Source organism: Medicago sativa, chromosome 3 (genome assembly GCF_051527215.1).
Source record: "Medicago sativa cultivar Bolivia chromosome 3, Bolivia_mono, whole genome shotgun sequence".
Classification (NCBI taxonomy): domain Eukaryota; kingdom Viridiplantae; phylum Streptophyta; class Magnoliopsida; order Fabales; family Fabaceae; genus Medicago; species Medicago sativa.
Genome location: NC_140751.1, coordinates 74479995 through 74503112, shown reverse-complemented (window position 1 = coordinate 74503112; position 23118 = coordinate 74479995). Strand labels below are relative to the sequence as shown.

Sequence of the window (23118 nt, the reverse complement as noted above, 5' to 3'; positions counted from 1 at the left end):
AATTTAGTTTGTCTGTTTGGTTGATGCTTTAATTTTGGCACCTTGAGTTTGTAAATATTTGCAGGTGTTTCTCCTTTGCACGCCTTGTGTGGGGTGACTCACCGCTGTTTATATTATATCTCAATTTGATTTGTTTTAAAAAAAAAGATTAATTCAATTACAGTTTAAATTGTGGTAAATTCAACTGCATGATTAACCACAATTTCACCATTTTAAATGTGATTTAAATTAATCATCATCTACTCAACTGAATTAAACACAAATTTGCATTTGATTACTCTAAGTGTCACCATATAAAACTAGGTGGCCATTAAACATTTTTAAAATATTACAATGATAACTTTTGAGATATAACTAATGTTTGAAAATGGAAAAAGCAATAATTGGCAAGCATAAATAGAGAGGGGGATTTATGCTCATCTTCACAGGCTACATACATTCCATTCCCAACTTTATAGATTAACCAATCTAAGAGATGCCACAAGACACAAGTATCCTCTCAGTCATACATAGCCTTCAAAGAATAATCTTTGTGCAGCCCCTTTCAAGCAATTATCCAAATCAAATTGACCCTCTTGACAAATCTAGTCCTGTAAATATCTAGTCCTGTAAATGTCCACTGATTTGACAATTGACATGAATGTACATTATTAAGTAAGTTCTACTTCATTTTCAAGAGTTCACCCAAACACTTCAACAAAAATGAGTTCATTACCCTCTGATGCTTTCAATATGAGAGTCACAGAAGATGGAAATCTTCATCTTGAAGATACTCATCAAATAGATAGGACACAGTGGATGCTAAATTCACCAAATCCGCCTCCTCTATGGAAAAAACTAATTACTCCACTTAAGAATAACAAGTTTTTTTCTTCATCCAAGAAAAGAACTTGCCATGAACATGTTTTTTCTTTCTTTAGTGGTTTATTTCCAATACTTAGTTTGTTCAAAAACTATGATGCTTTCAAGTTTAAAGATGATTTTCTAGCAGGTTTAACTCTTGCTAGTCTAAGCATACCTCAGGTATATATTCACAATTATTACTTTTTTTATTTTTAGACCAATGTTTCAGATGCATAAATAATATATTTTATTACATACTTACTCATTTTTTATCTAATGTTGCAGAGTATTGGTTATGCTAATTTAGCAAAACTTGATCCTCAATATGGCTTGTGTAGGTATCTAACTTTAGTTGTCTATATTAATATACTATAAAATGCAATGACTATTTATAGTTTGAATATTTTCTAATATGAATTATTTATTTGATTGGTTTCCAGACACAAGTGTGGTTCCTCCTCTTATCTATGCTGTGATGGGGAGTTCAAGAGAAATTGCAATTGGACCAGTAGCTGTAGTGTCACTGCTGCTATCTTCCTTATGTCACAAAGTGGTTGATCCAGATTTAAATCATGATGATTACAGAAATTTTGTCTTTACTGTAACATTATTTGCTGGAATTTTTCAAGTTGCATTTGGAGTTTTCAGGTACTTAATTAATTTCCTCATTTAACTGTTAATTATCTTTTAAATGTCTAGATTGAATGATTAATTTAATTTAATCTGTTGCAGGTTGGGATTTCTTGTGGATTTTTTGTCACATGCTGCACTTGTAGGATTCATGGCAGGTGCAGCCATCATGATTGGTCTTCAGCAGCTTAAGGGGTTGCTTGGGATTAGTAACTTCACCAACAAATCTGATGTGGTTTCTGTTTTGGAATCTGTTTATAAGTCACTCCATCATCAAATTCCTTCTGGAGAAGTAAGTGCTTTTTTCATTTTCTAGGAGAGAAATTCAAATATTATAACTAATAGTCCCTAAATATATTGTAATTGCAAAAATATCCTTGAGTTGAGTGTGTTCTTTGGTAGTAAACTCGTGGACTAAACAAACTGATGCAAAAGTAGAAACATGTTCGAGGATCAAACTAACTAATGAAAGATATACGAAGACAAAACTGAGAAAAAAGACGTTCATGAATGTTTTTATATTTTTTATAATTTCAAGGACTAATGTATGTTTACTAAGTAAAGACAATTAACAAAAAAGGGTCATAAATTATAAATTTTGGACAAAACTATTTATGTGTGTTTTGCTGATATTTGACATTATTTTTTGTTTATTATATTGACAGTGGTACCCTCTGAATTTTGTCATTGGAAGTTCATTTCTGATTTTCCTTTTGTTTGCAAGATTTATGGTAAGAAATGAAATAGTATATTTTTGGCATATATTCAAATTTCCACTAGTACAATATTTCTGATTTTATTTGAGTTTCTGATTATTTCAGGGAAAAAGAAACAAAAAGCTATTCTGGTTGCCAGCTATTGCTCCTCTAGTGTCAGTTATATTATCAACTTTTATTGTGTATATATCCAAAGCAGATAAAAATGGGGTTAATATAGTAAAACATGTCAAAAGAGGCCTTAATCCAAGCTCAATTCACCAATTACAACTCAATGGTGAACATGTTGGACAAGCAGCTAAAATTGGATTGATTTCTGCTGTTATTGCTCTCACTGTATGTTAATTAGTAAATAATTTCCTTAGTTTTTTTTTTTAATTTTATATTTTTTAGTTTCTAAAAATTTTGAGGTTTAATTTGGGTTTTATAGGAAGCAATGGCTGTTGGTAGATCTTTTGCTTCAATTAAAGGATACCATCTAGATGGGAACAAAGAAATGTTAGCAATGGGTTGTGGGAACATTGCAGGATCTTTCACTTCATGCTATGTTGCAACTGGTGAGTGGTGACTTTTTCTATTTTCAATTAATTATATAGTTAAAATGTGTAAAGTTTCAATATTTGTTAATAAGAAAAGACTTTTCCTAAAATAAATAAAAGTAGATCTCAAATATCCCAAGAAGAAAACCAGAATTCACTTCTAGAATAATTGAAGTGAAGTACTAAAAAATATTATAAAAAAAATTAAAGTATTAACAAAAGTTTTTTTTTTTTCCTAACAAAAAGTGCCAACAAAAGTTTTTTTTTGCTCTAAACATTTTAAAGACCAACTTCGTGTGTTTGGAATGTGGTAGCTCACGGCAAATCAAAAGCTACGTTATGTAACTTCAACTAAACGCACATTTGATGACAGACCATCGGACATCTAAATACACAATTCATATTCTTTCTTTACAATGGCTGAAGTATAAATGGAATCAACCTTCTTAAGCGGAGATTTCCCTAAAAATGACTGGTTCAATTTTCCGACAAAAATTAATCACCGAAAAAACATGATGAATACTTCGTACCAATTTATAAAAAAAAAAATAGTCTCTCTAGCTTAAGTATGATGTGTAAAGTATTTTATTTGTTTTATAGTTGGTTTAATTCTTAAACACTTGCAGGTTCATTTTCAAGAACTGCAGTAAATTTCAGTGCAAGATGTCAATCATCAGTATCAAATATTGTGATGGCTATAACAGTGATTCTGTGTTTGGAATTGTTTACAAGGCTGTTATATTACACCCCCGTGGCCATACTTGCTTCTATAATCCTCTCTGCACTTCCAGGATTAATTGACATAAGAGAAGCTTGCTATATATGGAAAGTTGACAAATTTGACTTCCTTGCTTGCATTGGTGCTTTCTTCGGTGTCTTGTTTGTATCGGTAGAAACTGGTCTTCTTGTTGCAGTAAGTTGTTCGTCCTTTTCTTAAAATTCCCAAACACAACCCAACCTATTTTCATATATGTTTAGAAGAAAATTATAGTTGTGATTATAATTTTTTTCAAAAATTGGAAAACAGTAAAATAAAATTATTGCTATCGATTAAAGTGAAACTAATTACCATTTTACACACATGTTTAAGAGAATTTGAACCACGTACCTTGAATCTATTAAGTTAAACTTTAACCAATAAATTAACGGGTTACTTAAGTTAATATTCTCTATAAATATCCAGAATTTTATTTTTAATCTATACAAAGAAATTTGCACTTTTTATTTTTCTGTAAAATTTTATGTCATTTTTTTTAGTCCTTAAAAAATTTTCCATCAACATTTTGAATCCCTGTAAAAATTTATGTCTGTATTTGTGTTCTCTAAAAAGAGTAAAGAAAAATATTATAGGATTAAAAAGTACAGTTTTTGTTATAGAGACTAAAACGAAATTATTGATATTTATGGGATTATTTACTTAATTAGTAACATTTTATGGACTACTGTAATTGTAATCTCATTCAAACTTTGTCATATGAGAATTTATTTATTTATTTTTTGACAGGAAGAATCTATCTATTTATATCTTAAAGTCACCACTTTACAAATATTTTAGTTAACTATACCTACTATGGGGTGAGGGTTAATCCACTAGTGTAATAATACCGGTCAAAATTATTGGTAAAAAGACAAAGGAAGCTGAATAGGAAGAAGTTAGAACTAACAAGTGAGTTCCATCATAATTTGGCATGGATTTATAGCAGTGCTGTCTTGTTCTGTACTACCTTGTGGGGCTTCTCCAGTAGAATAGATTATGGTCCACATATATGGTCTCATATACATAGTTGTTAGTTCTATTATTGAAGTTAATTTTTGGTATTACTCCAACTCTAAAAAAATAAAATATAATTTTCAACTTTTTCTTCGAATTAAAGTATGGTAATAAATCAAATGCTAAAACCGCAAAAATACATGGCATAATCTCTTCGAATAAAAGGTTATGTGAGACAAACGAACTACATTTAGATTGATTCTTTAATCTCTTCGAAAAAATATATCTACATGAAAATTTGGTTTTGTAGGTGTCAATCTCGTTTGCAAAGATAGTAATACAATCAATTCGACCTGGGATAGAAGTTCTTGGTAGAATTCCAACAACACAAGCTTTCTGTGATGTTAGTCAATATCCCATGGCTACAAGCACTCCAGGCATCTTGGTCATTCGTATAAGCTCTGGCTCACTCTGCTTTGCAAATGCCAATGTTGTAAGAGAAAGGTAATTAATGAAGCTGTCACTTACAATATTAGTATATTTTTTAGAGATATTATAGTATTTCATTAATAATGAATTTTTGAAATTAAAATTACTTAATTGTTCCAGAATACTCAAGTGGGTCACTGAAGAAGATGACCTTAAAGAAAGTCAAACTACTAAGGGAAGGGTCCAAGCTGTAATATTGGACATGGCTAGTGAGTCTTATAACTCATGATTCTAATACTAAATAAATATTCATATATATAGTTTATTCTATTAACATTTTGAATTTATGAGTGAATAACCTTACACAATTTCTTTGATAGATTTGATGAATGTTGATACTTCTGGAATTATAGTACTGGAGGAACTGCACAAGAGGTTGCTCTCCCGTGGCATAAAAGTGAGACTACCATGAGTCTCAATATTGGGACTTTATATAATATATTGCATTGACGTGGTTTGCTCAAAGATGTTACCACATGTTTGGATTGACGGTTAGATTTGGGAAAATCACGTTGACACCATAATTTTGTTGAATATATACATATAGATTTTATTAAAATTGTGGTAAAGCAACGTGATTCTGCCAAATTTGTCGATAATCTAAACAAGCATTTAATGTTATTTACTAATTAAATGTTATTGTTACTGCTATTTACTTTTGCAGTTTGCTATGGTGAACCCAAGGTGGGTAGTAATTCACAAGCTTAAAGTGGCACACTTTGTGGATAAAATTGGGAAAGAATGGGTTTTCCTTACTGTTTCTGAAGCTGTGGAAGCATGCCTGTCTTATAAATTCGCTGACCCATGATTTCACGGGTCGTTTTTTATGTGTAATGTACAATTGGAATTGCATATAGGCGTGTAGAGTTGTGTATTATGTTTCCAGAGTTTCTTGTCATCCTCAAAACTTCAGTTTGTCTAGTTTTGAATTCTAAAATCCGAAAACAAATGGAGAGTTTATGGAGGATTTTTGAAAGTATTTATACTATTCAGATTATATAATCCAAAATAACGTAGAGTGATAGAGAAACTAGTAGAGTGGAAGAAAAAAAATCTTATATTTTCTTTCATGAAATGTCAATATATGTCTCCGATCGTATTGTATCATCTCATCATTTCTGGGAATTCCATTTCCTGATAATAATATCAAAAGAAAAAAAGTGAAAATCGCGTGTCTCAATAGAACGTAAAACTATGAAAAACTTACTTACATTTTGAGGCATAACTATCATCATTCACAACAACTTAATGAACATGTTTAACACATTTAGAACAAGAAGTTACACCAACCAAAAAGATGACATTTCATTTTAATGTTCCCTCTCACAAAAGATGCATAGTGTGTCATTTTAATTATCACCAACGACACCTCTCATACTCAAGTTCATCCGAGTGTTCCAAGCTAAAGTACTGGTATATTACTTATAATTTTTTGTTTAAACATAAAAAATATTGGTATATATAAAATATAGAGTACCAAGGATACTCCAGCCAATATACATAAAACTAGTTATAGTTAGCCCCGACCACCCAAGGCACAAAAAAAAAAAAAAAACTAATTTCTATCCAAACACTAGATGAGCAGACACCACTCAAAGCACAAACAATACCTAACCTTGAACTTAGCCAATTACCTCTTTCACAAAGACACTCTAATATGATCTAATAGCAATACAACTAATGTTACTAAAAATATCCCAATTAGGGTCCTTCCTAAATCTCCTAGGAGCACAAGAGACAAACAAAAGATATAAAACTAAGTTTCTAGGCATAACAAGAGAAAGCTCCCACCAGTTAAACACCTATGCAAAACCCACATAGATAAGTCACACGAACCAAAAAGATGAGACTCAGATTCTTGAAGACAAGAACATAACACACAAAGAGTCCTGTTAGCCTCTAAACACTTATGACAACTTCACCACTTGGGATTCTCTCTCACCACACCATTAAGGAAACCAAGTTCTATAGTAGAAGGACCATGAGAAATAAGGATTCATAAACTTCTTATGATAATGATTTCTAATTCATATCATATTTCATGAAAAGATGTCAGTGCCTACCATGAAGAAAGTAAGCATTGCAAAGAAATTTTCATCAATCAATGGTTGCAGATATAAAACAAAAAACTAACAATATGCCCCAATATTCTACAATCCAACTGATAATTAACATAGTCACAATTTAAAATTCAAAAACAAAGCCTTTTGGCCTAAAGCATTTGTCCACAACACAAAACTATAGAAAACAACATTATGAAAATAATATCATGTTTGGTATGACCAAATAAATATTCATGAGTGAATAAAAGCAAGACAATTTCCCTTGATCTTCTGAGAATTTCAACCACTTGCCACTTCCTCTTCGAGCTTGGTTGGCACATCACTTTTCTGCATCTGCATGGAGAAAATACCACTCTTGTCAACATACAAGATTTTACTAGCTCAAATGTAAGGCTTGTAATCTAATCATCTTCAAAGATTTATCAAATATTTCTATACTATAAACAAATAATTTTTCATAAAAATTTTCCTAAAAATGTAGTGTTTGGAGAATTGTAATTACCGGATGGATCTTTTAATTTTTTGAGATGGGGGTCCAAGGGCCAATCAGAACTCCCATGATAAACTGCATTTTCATATTTTTTCCTAAAATTATCAAAATTATGAAATGAGTTATCATTTTTTTTATATTGAATTGCGAGGGTTTAACACAAAGATATGGTAATAAAAATCACCTGCTCTCAACATTACTGCTCTCAACATTAGAGTCAACTTGGTTGGCATTTTGTTCCTCTTCATTCATATTTTCACAATTCATCTGCTCTACTTGAGGTGTAGAAGATGTTCCAGCATTCCCTGCTCCAAAAGAACTCTCTCCGGTCTTTTGCATCTACACAAACAAATCAAGCATAAGAATCTTTATAATCTCATTTTTGGCTCACATCGGTGACAATAATCTAATTATCTTTTTAACGTGCACATGACATTTGTATATGAGATGCCCAATTCTATACAAAATAAAATAAAATAAAATAAAATTATACTTCCGTAGAAAATATAGAAGCTACCTTTGCGAGAGTAGGTGGTTCAGGTCCATGTTCAACTCTTTTTGGTGGACGACCACGCCCACAATATTTTGGTGCCTGCTCCTCTTTCTCTCCCTGGTGCAACACAAATTTAGCCATATGGTCTTAATTATTCAATACTCTAAGAGATTAACGTACACATTTGAAAATGAGACAACCAATTTTATACAAAATAAAAGTATCCTTGAAAAGAAAATATACACACTACGTACCTGTTGAGGTAGTCTCCTTGGACGACCTCGAGGACGTTTTGGAGCATCCTCTTTATCTCCCTAGTGCAACAAACATTTAGCCACTTTAGTTATTTGATTACTTCAAAAGTACCTCACTTTAAAAATGGAACCGCCTAGAGTCTTAAATATATAAGCAAAAATTCCGATTGATCTTAATTATAGTTTGTTAAAGAGATTAATTTTCACATTTGTATTTAAGATGCTGGATTTTATACAAAATGGGAAATATATATACTACCTTTTTGACGCTGGACAAATTTGAGCTCTGGCCGGGTTGTTTAGGTGGACGACCACGTCCACGGCGTACCGGCGGCTCCTCTCTATCTCCCTAGTGCAACACACATTTAGCCATCTTTAGTATTTTAATTATTATAGTAGTTTCTCATTTCAAAAATAGTACTCTCTTTATCTTAAATATAAGAAAAAAGTCATGGTTTTTGCAAGTCAAATTTATTTAGTCCAAATTAAGACTAAATACATTTGACTTTTTATTTATATATATATATATTTAAGACAGGAGGGAGTAATTTTTCAAAAAAAGTAATGGCTACACTTGCAAACATAAAAGGAGAACATCTTGAAGGGAATTAAAAAATACCAGTCTTCAGTAATAATTAAAAAAAATGAGAATGAGTTTTACTAACCTGATTTGTAAGATGAATAACGACGTTTTGGTTTATCTCAACTCCTTGTTGATTTTGCTGAGTAGTAGGTGAAGAAGGAGCAGGTACAGTCGTTTGATTAGTGGCCAGGTATGTTGATCTTTGAATCTGAATTATCTGCGGCCTATAAATAGGTATATATATTAACATAGAACTACCTCCATTTTTTAATTAAAATTTACAACATCATAAATTTAGAAAGAAATATTCTATATTTTTTTTCTTTTTTGAATACACTAATTTCAAAACAGACTATTTTATTCGTTGAAATTCATATGAGTCTCACAAATATACGTGGGATATACATTTGAATTTCATCAAAAAAGAAAAGTATGGTGAAAAAAGCGTGTTTAAGAATGTGTTACTACTTATCAATTCTCAACGTGTTTAAACATTCAATTTTCACTAATTTGTTTATATTTAAGTTAATTACCTTGTTGATGGAGATTGGGGGAGTTTTCCTTTATCACGTTGATTAGCATGAACTCCGTCCCTTGGAGCAGCAGGAGCCTGTACTTGGAGCCTGAATATAACCAAAAAAAAAATGTTAATTGCATGCATTTGTATGTTAAATCATTAATTAGACAGCATAAGAAATGGAGGAATATATATAGGGTTTACTAAATAAGTATTGTTTGGATTTAAATTCTTGTAACTATACTACATTTGTCACTAAATATAAGTCATCTTTAAAAATATTATCACTAAATATACTCATTTCAAATTAGTAGATATATTTCCTAAAAAAAAGAAGATATATTTATTAGTATTTTTCTCAAATAATTAAGCATTAATTTACAATGTGTTAATAGCAGCACGTTCAACTTCTACTCATTTGAGTATCTTTTTTAAAAAAGAGAAAGGATTTGAGCCTCTATTTATTCTAAAATGCAAGATAAATGATAGATATATATAACTTGAAGTTAATTACCCAGTTGATGGAGATGCAGGAAGTTTTCCTTTATCCCTTGGAGTAGCAGGAGCTCTTTGTTGCTGCTTGCTTTTTTCAGCTGTTTCTACTTTCCTGAAGAATTGGTTAAGAGAAGAAAAAACATATGAAGTCTACATGGTCTATGGTGCATGTTATTGGCACCTCAATCATTTTACTATTCAACATCATTATAAAGTCTTTTATTGAGTAAATATCGGAAAAGTACTAAAATATGCAGTTTTTATTATCCAATGTGAAGTTTTTCACATGATCAATCAATCACAATCGTCAAAAAATTAAAATATTTAACTTTTATCATAACTATCTTTAAAGTCACACATATGATTGATTGTGATTTGTTGACAGAAAAAAAACTATATATCTCATAATATATCAAAATTAAACTCAATCAATAAAAGATGATGTCTAGGATACCGTTGAAAAATTGTATGTATAATTTATGTAACAACTAATCAAAATTTGCCACATAAGTAAATTTGCATTTGGTACCGAAAAACTAACTTTAATTGGTTTATGGGTAAATTACTCGTAATTCTTCAAAGATAACCTAGAAAAATCCTATATAAGATGAAAAAATTGATACCTTAAAATCTGTAGAATCTCATCCTCAGTGGCGCTAGGGGGTCCTGAAGTAGCTCCATCAATGGGTCCATTGGCTGAATGACCCAAAATCATTGAGCTCAGCTCTTCTGAAGTTGGGATGTTGAAAGGCAGAGTTATTGGCCCTTGCAGTGTAGCATTCTGCGGCTGCAAATTAGTCATTGTTGACCCCTCCAATATGGCCCTCTGTTGTTGCAAGTCACTCATCGCCGGGCTTTGCAGAATGGCACTCTGTGCTTGCAAGTCACTCATCGCTGGCCCATGCAATGCAGTACTATGTGATTGCATAGTATTCATTGTTGAACCATGCAATATAGCACTTTGTGGTTGCATATAAGTCATTGTTGGCCCATGCAGTGCAGCACTCTGTGAGTGCAAAGTACTCCTACGTGCATTTATCATGTCTACGTTGTAAGTCACCTGAGTTGGCCTAATTTGGGACCTTTATTTTAAAATTAATTAACGAAGTATTAGTAACTAGTAGCATGTAGCAATAATTGTTACTGATTAATAAATGATGACAATCTCAAATTAATGCATGTATTGTGTATATATCCTTTAATGGTAAAGTAACATAATCGGTAAATGTTGCTTACAATGGGAGCTGTTGTTGCACAGGGGCAGCAACATGTTGAATGTTGCCACTAGGGACTGATGTTTGGGAGTGATACCTGCAACAAGAGGACCTGATCTTTAGCACGATGCATCAAAATGTACTAGCATTCTTAGTTAATCCTACATCTCATTATAACTATCATCTTAAAAATATTTTTCAATCTAAAATTAATGAGACAAAATTAACAAATAGAAATTTGAAGGATTTAAGTCATTCATACATTAAAGTTGCATGAGATCCTGAGCTAACTGAATTGCTTACTCCACCAACCACGTATGGGTGTTGCCCATAGCTAGAGCGCATTGCAGCCCTAAATCCATATATAAAATTAAATTATAACATTTACTCTCAATATATAACATATAAGCAAGTAAGATTTTTAGTTTAATCATGAAAATTGAGCACGTACACAGAAGCAGCAACGTCTGCAGGCATCACGGGTCTGTAAGCATTTTGTTGAACAGACGAATTTGGATGAACATTTACAGATGATTCCAAAGTTGGAAATGGTATTTGCCTAAAAAATATCAACGGACATTTATGTTTAGTACTTCATACTGATTTATTAAGTGGAAAAGAGAGAGACCAAAAAAAAACTTGATACCTTGTAATATTTCCTGCAGAAATAGTTGGCTGCATTGCAACTTGAGACTGTGATGAACCAGAACCGGCCAGCATTTCAAGACCTTGAGTAGTTTGATGCACTGATGTAGTTAACAACTGATTCTGGGGTGACCTGAATTCATAGTTTTCATGATTAACTTAATAATGCATTCATCCTTAGATGTCTATCCATTAGCTAAATCACAATAATAAAAAAGTTGTAGCTAGTAATATTAAATTTGTTGATAATTGATACTCTCTGCGTCCTACCACAATCAACCTATTTGACTATTTTTCATAAACTAAAATATATATACCACGAAATAAAGAGAATAATACTTTTACTACATTACTCTTGTTAAAAATTGATCTATTTATCATTCATAAATAGAAAGTGAAATATATTCGATTGAGAGTGGTATGTACTATATTAATTATAGGATGCAATGAGAAAAAAAAATAATTATCGTCACCTTGAAAATAGAATGCGTCAAATATTATGGAGCAGAGGTAGTATTATTTTTGTACCAAAAAAAAAAAAAGAGGTAGTATTATTTTGAAAATTATCCTTAGATGAGAAAACTCCTTTATATTTTCATCGTAGCATTATTTACAAATTACACAAAAAGATGTAACATAATTATAGATGTATGATCGTAAAAAAATAATCAATCTAGTTGAAAATTTTAAAAAGAATATTCATATAAAAGAAGTAGAGGAATCATACACCATGTTGGGAACACTTTGTGAACCCCAAAAGCTTGGTGCAGCTGCAGACAATTGATTGTGGTTGCGGTTGTGTTGCTCCAACCTATAGAGTCCAAAAATTATTCAATTGAGCATCATTATAAATAAATATAAAAAGCACTCATCAAAATCATACTTAATTTTTAAGTATTAGTTAGATATGTTTGTTGCAAAAAACTCATAGATAATCACCTAATATTCTGCCTAGCTTGTGATGTAAAACGAGGACTTTCAAATGCTGGTCTATAATTGTAGCTAAGTTGTCCACTTGAATGGAAAGGAGCCATGTGTGAGTTGTTCTGAGGTGACCTGCATATAAAAATAAAATAAAAAAGATATTGTCATTCATTTGTATGTTAACTTGATTATTAGTTCATAAAATAAAAAAGAGATTGTTAGATATAGTTGAATATTGTTTATGGTAGTTAAACAATTTTAAACTAGTTTTAACAAATCTTTAACTATATTTAACAAAGATTGCTATAATAATTGGTGGATTAATGAATCATACAACATGTAGTTGGGAGCATATTGTGAGACGTTAGGAGCAAAGTATTGGTTGTTGTTCTGGTCGTAGTACTCCGAACTGTAGAGTGAAAAAGCCTTATTCAGTTGAGAATCATCATGATAATAAACAGCATATGACATTATATTTTTTTAAAAATAGAGACGATATTTGAATTGCATTCCTTGAGAGTACCTATAGTTTTGTGTGGAAGGATTCTGATTAGGAGGGACTAATGCATATCCTTGATTTGAAAAATATTGGCCACCACTTTGCGTTGCTTCCAACTGTACACAATTATAGAAATATTATGTGGTTCACAAATGAAATTAATTCTCCTATTTAGTGACTATAAAATATTAGTGTTAGGGCATGGTTTTCTAGTATTGGACTTACATGATTTGGGATGAATGATGCTGCTTGATAGGGCATAGGCATTTGATTGTTCATGTTGTTCCCGTAGGGCATTCCCATACCTTGCAGCCTATAAAATATATGAATATTGCATATAGTCTATAAGATTAGCTAAAAGGAAATTAAAAAAAAAAAAAAAATTAGTACATGTAGTTGATAATGCCATTAAAAGGATAGGAAACCCTACTGTTGAAAATTCTCATTATGGACTTGAGAAAATTGTTCATATCCCATTTGGGCATTTTGGTCTTGAATAAACGAACCAGTTCCATAGGAGATCGGTAATCCTGCCTGAAATTAATTATAAAAAAAAATATGATTATGACATATAACAAATATTTAAGAGCATGTACAATTGAGCTTTTTCAATAATAGTTATATGAAATATTCAAAAAACATGTATAACTAAAATCATATAACAACTAACTAGTATAACTAACTCTTACATCTAATTGTTAGCCTCCTATTGATGATGGTGTAAGATAGGATATAGTGAGCTAAATTATACAAGTATTTATAGGCATGATTTATTATACTTGCATCAAAGTGTGAAGTAATAAGTGTATAAAAGTATATAAAAATGATTTTTACATACTGTTTTTGTCACACCTATGTGTTTGGTTAAAAAAAACCGAGAATCGAATGTGGTTTTGTTTAACTACAAAAGAAAACTTGTATGCGTGAGTGTAAATACTAAGTAGTAGTGTAATTAAAACAAAAGTGGATCATCATTGAAGGCATGAACCGTATCTAAATGCACAAACAAATCCCCATATCTTGCACAAAGAAAACAGAATTGGAAAAGTGAATTAGTGACTGCTTAATTAGTGCTTACCGCAGGTGTAGAACCAGGAGCCATCATAGGCGATGACACATTATTTTGATAATCAAGATTATCAAAAAATGACGATGGGATGTCCTCTCCCTGATTCTGTTTGTTCAAACCCACACACACAAAAAAAAATAATTAAGGATTAAAATAACAAAAATATGACGGTTATGGTAAAGCACAAGAAAAAAAATGACAAGTCAACGAAAACGACAACATTGGGACTAGGATGTTGGGATCCTTCAATCAAATCATTACACAAACTTCTCTAACTCAAACTCTAAGGTAGATTTGCGTAACAAAGAATTCTTGTTTAAGGATCTAAAAGAGTTAGGACATGTTAGACACTTGAATCAAACTTAATATATTTAGACCTTCAATAATTCTTTGTCAATGAATATTGACTTTTAATAAAATAATATTTAAAGTTGAATTCAACTTTAAAATAGATAATTAAAAATGAATACTTTTTTCTTCTAAAAAATGGTAATTATGGAAAATAATTTGTACTCCCCTATAAGTTATAAATCAAAAGGGGTTATAAAAGTAAAATGTATTTAGTCTAAAATTTAAACAAAATACATCTAACTTTTAAATTATTTTCTTAGTATTTATCATGAGTGTATATAGTTTTTTTTTTTAACAAGGTGGTGTATATAGTTATGCAGTACAAGTGGTAATTTGAACAAATACGGTTTCATGTTTTTTTTTTATCTCGACTTATATATGATTTTTGGTCCAACTTTTAAGAAAATGTGAGATTTTTCCGATCCTTCATAAAAGGTGGATAGAGTTGATCATTGTGAATTAGGACGAGAACAAATTAATAAAAATTCATATAATGAACATTAAGCGTTTTGGATTGACGTTTTCTTGCCCATACACTTATTTTTTTCGCCTCCCCACCATAACAAATCACTAGCATGTATTTGTAGCTTTTAAGTAAATGTGGTTTTCACCATGGTTTTTCTTTTCTAAACATTCATCCAAACATATACTAAATGATCAGGACCCACAACGAGCACGAGTAAAACCCATGTACAATGATATACCATAACAGTTAAATTGACTTCTTTTTATTGACCAACGAGCGTGTGTAAAACCCATGTACAATGATATACCATAACGGTTAAATTGACTTCTTTTTATTGACCAATAATGGTTAGATTGGATTTTTTTTTTTATTGACCAAAGATAAATTGACTTAATTATAAAAAAGTGTACTACTTATTTTTAAAATCATTTAATGAACTTGACTTTTCTTGGAGGAACTTGACTTCTAAAACGCATCACCTTATTGCGGCGGAAATCCATGTCAGACATCTCTTGCATGACTTGATTTTATAAAGAATGTCTCGTATAAGTTAAACATATTTAAGGCTTTTAAGGTCAAACCTTGAATCATGTCAAAAAGTTTCAAACCGTGTGCATTGCTTCACCCAAAAAAAAAAACTTTTCATAGTATTTTTTTTTCTTTTAGAAAAAAAAACTAACAATAAAACTCACGACTAATATTAAGATCTGGAGCGTGATTGAACTTGCATCTCAACTTATCAAATATTTGTTAGTCATATTACAGGATCAAAAACTTGAAACAAACACACACTTAGATTGTCGAATCATAATTACATGGCTCATATTTTGGTTATCTATTCTATATTTAATTTTTATAAAAATTGAAACTTGGATGCTCCAATCTAAATCTTATGGTTTAGATCGAGTGAATGTATCAAATCAAATGAATATAATTCCGTTATTGGATATTATCTAGATCTGGTCGGTTCTTTAAAAAAAAATTAGATCTGGTCAGTAAAGGAGTGTTACTTTGGTAAAGTATGCATGTTTGATCTCCAATTTTTATTTGATAAAATTAGTTTCTTCAAATAAAAAACAAACAGTTTTTTTATATGAGAAACTAGTGAAACAAATTTAAGATCAATGTATAGAGAAGAAAATTGCAAAGTGGAACAATCGATAATCATTGACACAATATACAATTTTCAAATTTAAAGAAATACCATCTCAATCGAGTAGCATTACCTCAAAATTAAACATGTCTTGGCTAAATATGGGACGTGACGAATCTGGCCCTGTAAATGACACAGGGGAAAAAGTATTAGTAGATGAAGCAAAATAACATGTATGTATATATCCATCAATCAAAGTTAGACCATCAAATAAAAAATAAATCAAATTGAGAAAATGATGAAATAGAGTTATACTATCATCTTGTTGATTGTTATCCATATTCCCTGAAAACAAAACAAAAAAATGGTTATGAATATGACAATAAAATTGATGAAATATAGTTGAATGAACACTATATAATACTATATTCAAATCAACCAAAACGGGGAAAAAGAATTACACAAAGTCAAAGGGAGACACAGGGGGTATGGATGTCACACAAGATCCGACGAGAAAAGGACACAAGTCAAGATATAGTGAATAGACCAGGAAATGTACCTTAACCTAATAACCCAAGTCTATGAATATTTATTTCCCGAGCTCCTCTTGCTTTTATAGATAATAAAATGGGCAAGTTTCCACAATGGCACGTGTTATATCATTCATTTCTACTCGCTGTATCCATATATCTAAACATCCATTTGATGTTTTGTTTGTCTTTAAATGTAAACCCTTTTTCAAATTACTATATGCATTTATTATTTTTCTTAAACATACCCCTAATTAATACTAGTAACTTGTCTTGAAATTTGAAAAATTAAATTGAATACACATACAAACAAAAGACAATTTGGTAATATTAACAAACAAAACAGACACATTAATTACACTGACAACTTTTCTTAAGAAATGTGAAAAAAGCAAAATGAGCTTACATATAGGGACGGATGGAGTAATTAATAAGAGATGTGTTGGGACAACCATAAATTTAAAGAAAAGTATGTAACGACACAGAAACCAAAACAATAGAGAGATAAAGTAAAAACATAATGTGCGTATGAGAGATAAAGTTGCCACAAAATGGGTGTACAATTATCATTTCTCTTATTATAATGTAGTCCAAAGTCATCACACAACTGACAAATGCCGAAATTTTTAGGATGTACGTTGTGGTCTGAGTTCGAACTCATGATCCCCCAGTCGTGTGTGTGTGTTAATTTTCAAATGTTTATTTTATTTTGTTTATCTAAAAAAAATAGTTTCTCCCCTAAATAATCTTAGAAATAGCACATATAAAGTATGGAATCCAGATGATTCCACCAAATAAAAGAACAGGTGTTTTTTTTTTAGAGAAAAAAAAAACGGGTGTTAAAATGATGTTTTAGCACTCTTATGTTAAGATAGATATGGTCCACTTAGGATACGAGTCAAAATATGGATAAGATTAGACAAATAAAATATATATTGACTCAACCCAAATGATGTATTTTCTACGTGAGAATAAATCAGTTGGTAGTGATATTGTATGTAATGTGTAGAGATTGGGGTTCGAATCTCAGATTCTACACTTATTCATCTTAAGGGGTAAATTTCTAATCACCGGACTACTTGACAAAAATAAAATCTATGGCAATAAAAATTCCCAAACACCCCTTGCTTTTAAAGAAAAACTGTGCAAATTGCCAGAAAGACGAGTGTAATTTCATTTATTTTTGCTTGTTACAAAATTTTGTTGTTAAAAATTAAATAGAATATTCCTTACAAAAAGTTAAATAGAATATTAAAAATTTCTTCCAAAAAAGAAAAGTTAGATTTTTTTGTCTTATAAGTTCTTTCTACCGTAGATATACTTATTCAGGGCACGTATACTAAATATATGCACATATTCTTTTATAAAGAGTTTAACATATGTCGGTTACAACTCACTTGAGTTGGTCTGATGATGTTGGTTTGAAACCTTGAAATATACTCCTTCTTAAGGTCTTCAGTTTGATTATCTTCGGTGTCAATTTGAATGGATTAGTTTAACTTTTAAACAAAATATGTCAGTTACTACCATTTTATGGATTTTCAAAAAATCAATCAATTTGTTTTTTTCTAAAATTTTATGGATTTTCAAAAAATCAATCAATTTGTATTTTCAAAAAAAAGAAACGCCTGAATTCAACCATATAAGACAATATGAATTAATACAAGAATTAATTATGTTTTTGACAAAAAATTGAAAAAATTAATTTGTCAAGTGAAAACTGTCAAAACAAAAATTTGTCAAATGAAAATTGTAAAATATTTTCTTGATTAGCTTATATTTTTACATAAGGTGTTTTCTAAGTTACATTTGAAGAGAATTATGTGTAATTTATCCGACAACCAATAAAAATTACAGTTAAATATATTATTGGTTTTTATAAATATGACAACTTTTCATTTTAGCCTCCCTAAAAAATTTCTTTGACTTTTAATCTCCAAAAAGTTTCCAATCACAACTTTTGGTCTATACTTTTAAGTCAACTCTTGTGTAGCCTTCATATTTTTTAATGAAAATTTCAAGGAAGGTTTAGAAAATTATAAAAAATCTCTTTCAAAAAAGTTAGAATTTTTTAACAAAACATGAATTAATTCAAAAATTTCAAGGATTGTTTAGAAAATTATAAGAATCTCTTCAAAAAAAGAATTATTTAAAAAACATGAAATAACTTTTAATTTTTAAGAGTCAAAACAATAAAAAGTTCATATTTAATTCATGTTTTGTTAAAAAAATATATATTGTTTTTTGCGAGAGGTTTTATGATATTCTAAACATTCATGAAAAATATCTTTTAAAAATATGAAGGCTATGCAAGAGTGGACTTAATAGTATGAACCAAAAATGATAGATAGAAATTTTTTTGGGGTCTGAAAGTCGAATAATTTTTTTAGAGGGACTAAACAAAAAATTGGTATATTTGTAGGGACCAAAAGCACATTTGTCCCTAAAAATTAACCACATAAATAAATTGAAAGATGGTACCCACAAACTAACTTTTACTCAACTTATAAATTTATTCATGTGGTTAATTTTCATTGGTTGTTGGTAAGGATAATTTACCCACAACTTGTTAAGGGTAACCTAGGTCTCACATAATCATAATTGTGAATGTTAATTTCTTTCTCTCTTTTTATTCTTTTAAATAACCTAGTGGTTAGAAATCACCTTTTTCAAGGTGAATAAGTGGGGTGTTCGGGGTTCATGCCACAGTCCTTACATATATTATGTATTATCTCTACAAACTAAGATAAGCTCACGGGACAATGTTAATTTCATTCTTAATCAAAAGGTTAAAGTAAATAAGTATTGACTTTTGTTATTAATACATAATAAATGAGAGAGAATTTTATTAAATTGGGGGGAAAAAAATTACAATTAAATAGAGGAAACTAAAAATAAATACTCCCTCCGTTTCAAAATACATGTCCAATTTTCGCAATGTATACTATTCACTTGACTTAATTTGACCGTACTTTTTAACTAATGTATAAATACAAATATTAGCATGTAAGATGTTGTTTGATTTGTCTCGACAAATATTTTCAAAATATTAAATTTTTATAATTTTTTACTTTAGATAATTAAAGATATTAACGGTCAAAATTGTGCATTGACATGTGTGAAGTGGTTGACTTGGACATGTATTTTGAAACGGAGGGAGTATTATTGTAAAAAAAAACTATAAATAAATAAAAGGAGTTTTCTTTTGTTTTAAAGAGTCTATCTATGAAACTAACACACACCGAATATAGAGAAGATACGTATAACAACATTTTACCATGATTGATTGTGTAAAACAATTTATATTTTTGTTAAGTAAGTTTAGTAGCTGAATTCATACATTTTTATGGGTGGAGAAATGGGAAGTCTGGGTTTAAAACTTCAATATCTATATATTATCATCATCCTTGCAAATATTAACTGAGTTGTACTCAGAACAGTGTAAAACAATTTTACATTGTCATCTAATGATATTTCACTATTTACATATTTGTTGAGATATTTTAAGAAGTAATTTAATAAAGGGACATAATGTTAAAAACTTTTGGTTGGATGATAGTATGCTATAACTAGTGATAGCAAAAATATCCACAGTATGCATGGATAAAATTCTCTAGGGGCATTAAGCTTAAGGATACACTAAGATAAAATACATGGATTTATATTTAACAAGGTTGGATAAAGCGAAGGGGTTAAACTAATTTTCACAAAGTGACGAATGAAAGTTTGAATTTCATCCAGGATAAATACCCGTGATTAGTATGTGATATGTCTAGAATTTTTTTCTTTGGGTGTTTAACCCTCCAGTTCTCAGAAGAAAAATTTGATAGTAATCTGAGGTTCTCTCAGAAAGGAAGTAAAGTTTGATCAATGTTGAAACAAAATTGGTTTGTATAATTTCTCTAAGTTTTTGATGATAACAAAGTATTGAAGAACAATTGAATATGCTAATATTTTGTTCAAATGTGCAGGATCATAGAATATATTTATCAATGATTTGAACATGAATAAGAGCATCAGAAGCACTAGAGAAGCTTAAAAAACGATGGTAGAAGATCAACCAGAAGTCAACATCTTGGATCAGAAGAAAGGATGGTACTCAGAAACTGAAGATTAACCTCGTCAGATTCTGTGAAGATCATCAGACTCAGAAGACCCCATCAGACTTAGAAGACTCCCGGACTTAGAAAACCCTAAGGGACACAAACTCCACGTTAGATTTGGCGTCTTCTATAGCTGTCTCTATCAAGGATCTGAGTACAATTTTGTCTTCTAACCACGTGTAGAAACGAGTAAAGAACTTCAAGGACGATGACAATGAACAGATAATCCCAGTTTCAGCAAAGGAATTTCGAATGACTATTCAACGAAATTATCCATATCAGGAAATGAACCAACATCCTTGATTTGAAGCTTCTCAACGACTCTTAATAAGTTGGAACTCTTCTCTAACGTCTCTCAAATATCGGCCTATAAAACAGGATGAAGACCTAAACAAGATTAACAAGACTCTCCTATTTTACTGTGTCATTACTCTATCAAAATCAAATTGCGCAAAAACACTTAGAATTTTCTTATCAAAGTTTGTATCTTAGAAATCCTAAAGTCTTAAGAGTTTGTTCAACATTGTTCAGTTTACACCTCTGACTGTCAAGTGTACGTAAGAACAAATTTGTTTATGTAAACAAATAGAAGTCTTTTGCTTATGAATCTTGAGTATCAGAAGTCTCTTTTAGTTGTGATTAAACATTGGAGGTCTCTTCATGTGTGCTTGAGCAATAGAAGTCTCTTGGAATTGTCCTTGAGCATTGGAATTCTCTTACGGTTGTGCTTGAGCAGTGAAAGTCTCTTTCAGTAGTGATTGAACTTTAAAAGTCTCTTGGTAGTGACCTTGAGCATTTGAAGTCTCTTGCAAGTATGCTTGAGCATTTGGAAGTCTCTTGAGTATTTGAGCAATTGTAATCATTAGTGATTATAGTGAAATCTCTTGGAAGTGCAAGATGACTAGACTACTTCTGTGTTGTGGGAGGAACTAGTATAAATTGTTTGTGTCTGTTCTTTCTCTCTTTTTCTCTTTATCTCTGTGTTATTTTATTATCTGTTGCATTCAGACTCTAAGTCAGGCTCTGAACCATCATACTCTGACTAGTTTCAAACACTTAGAAAAAAAAAACTTAAAAAAAGCCAACACAATTCAACTTTCTCTTCTTGTGTTTTTCTCACTTTCAAATAAATCTTTTTTTCACTAAAATGTTGAATTATGGTTCTCTTGAACAATTTATCTTGTGGAGGAGCTCATTAATTATATAAACTTAATTACTTTGTTTATGACACGTTTAGAATATGATTACTTTCAATGTCAAAAAAAAAATATATGATTACTTTCGGTTAATGGATATAAAAAAATAAAAAATAAAAAAATTGTTTTTTTACTCGTTGTTAGTGAGGCATGACCTAATATAACCATACCCACATATACCCATACAAATTAGGGCCCTCTATTCACGTTGTGTTTGGTAACACAAATAAGCTAGCTTATAGCTTGTTGGACTAGCTTATAAGTTTGTTTTGATAAAATGTGATGTGTTTGGTAAAAAACTTTTCTCACTAGCTTATAGCATTTTTTAAGAAGTAGCTTTTGAGCTTATAGCTTATAGCTTTTTATACTTTCTTCCAATTTTAACTTTTTCTTAATTTTATTTTATTTTTTTATAATAAAAAAAACTACCCATGTTCTTCTCATGCACAACCCACGTTTACATGTTGTCACATATTAGGTCTTGGTTTTTAAATTTTCTTCACTTTTTTGGTTTTTTAACATTGCTCATAATTTATATAATATATAATTTTTAAAAAATTTACAATAAATAGTGAAGAAAGTTAAGTTAAATTAAATTCATAAAAATAAAATAAAAAAATTTAAATAAAAATAGTCGATTGAATTCATAAATACATTTATCATTTTGGGGATGAAAAAAATTTGAAATATATTTAAATATTTAAAAATAAATGTGTTAAGTAATAAAAATTATATATATGATATTAAAAAAATTAAACAAACATGTCCTTTTATATCATTTTATATTTATCAGCCACTTCAACAGCTAATTTTACCAAACACTTTTAATTTTAATAAGCTAACTTTTCAGCTATAAGCTATCAGCTAACAGTCATCAGCTAAAAGTTAGATTTTCAGCTATCAGTTATAGCTTATAGCTTATTTTTACCAAACACACCCTTACTTGCAAAGTGAGTTCTTCGCCTAGATTCATAATTCTATTATTTTATTAGTAATTATATTGTCAAAATGTGATATATTAGTATCGTTTTTATCTTATGTAGTAATATTTTTTTAAAGCTTGTAATAATAGTTCTGAATACAAATGTTTTAATTTTAATTAAGTTTAAACATCATTAGGATTATTGAGTGAAAAACAATTTATATTGTCTTAGTGCATCTCTGACAACCAGTCTGCGCCCGGCCGCTCGATTCTAGATAATGCT

At 30.2% G+C, this 23118-nt stretch overlaps 2 protein-coding genes and 1 long non-coding RNA gene across 4 annotated transcripts; 1 reads left to right on the top strand and 2 right to left on the bottom strand.

Moving 5' to 3' along the window:
• The first annotated feature begins 418 nt into the window (after positions 1-418).
• Positions 419-6037, top strand: LOC146940122 (low affinity sulfate transporter 3-like). Of its 2 annotated transcripts, none has more exons than XM_085753733.1 (12): positions 419-1023; positions 1129-1177; positions 1284-1491; positions 1576-1765; positions 2139-2204; positions 2295-2525; positions 2620-2746; positions 3355-3641; positions 4750-4943; positions 5049-5137; positions 5249-5325; positions 5593-6037. In XM_085753733.1, exons 1-12 carry the CDS (start codon positions 703-705, stop codon positions 5734-5736), a joined length of 1983 nt encoding a protein of 660 aa, XP_085609859.1. In that variant the 5' UTR covers positions 419-702; the 3' UTR covers positions 5737-6037. The 2 variants fall into 2 exon arrangements, with proteins under 2 accessions (XP_085609859.1, XP_085609860.1); XM_085753734.1 differs by having other exon boundaries at positions 1129-1181.
• A 982-nt stretch (positions 6038-7019) lies between these two features.
• LOC146940121 (uncharacterized) lies at positions 7020-7578 on the bottom strand. Its single transcript, XR_015033484.1, has 2 exons — positions 7494-7578; positions 7020-7324 (listed from the first exon to the last, which is right to left on the bottom strand). It is a non-coding gene; the product is annotated as an uncharacterized LOC146940121 (long non-coding RNA).
• An 83-nt stretch (positions 7579-7661) lies between these two features.
• Positions 7662-14207, bottom strand: LOC146940120 (uncharacterized). Its single transcript, XM_085749844.1, has 19 exons — positions 14184-14207; positions 13536-13639; positions 13331-13418; positions 13130-13221; positions 12941-13015; positions 12622-12738; positions 12410-12493; positions 11684-11815; positions 11489-11596; positions 11300-11389; positions 11060-11134; positions 10447-10905; positions 9843-9935; positions 9345-9434; positions 8894-9035; positions 8488-8577; positions 8229-8288; positions 7999-8091; positions 7662-7820 (listed from the first exon to the last, which is right to left on the bottom strand). The coding sequence occupies exons 1-19, from the start codon at positions 14205-14207 to the stop codon at positions 7662-7664; spliced, it is 2175 nt and encodes a 724-aa protein (XP_085605970.1).
• Positions 14208-23118: the final 8911 nt, after the last annotated feature.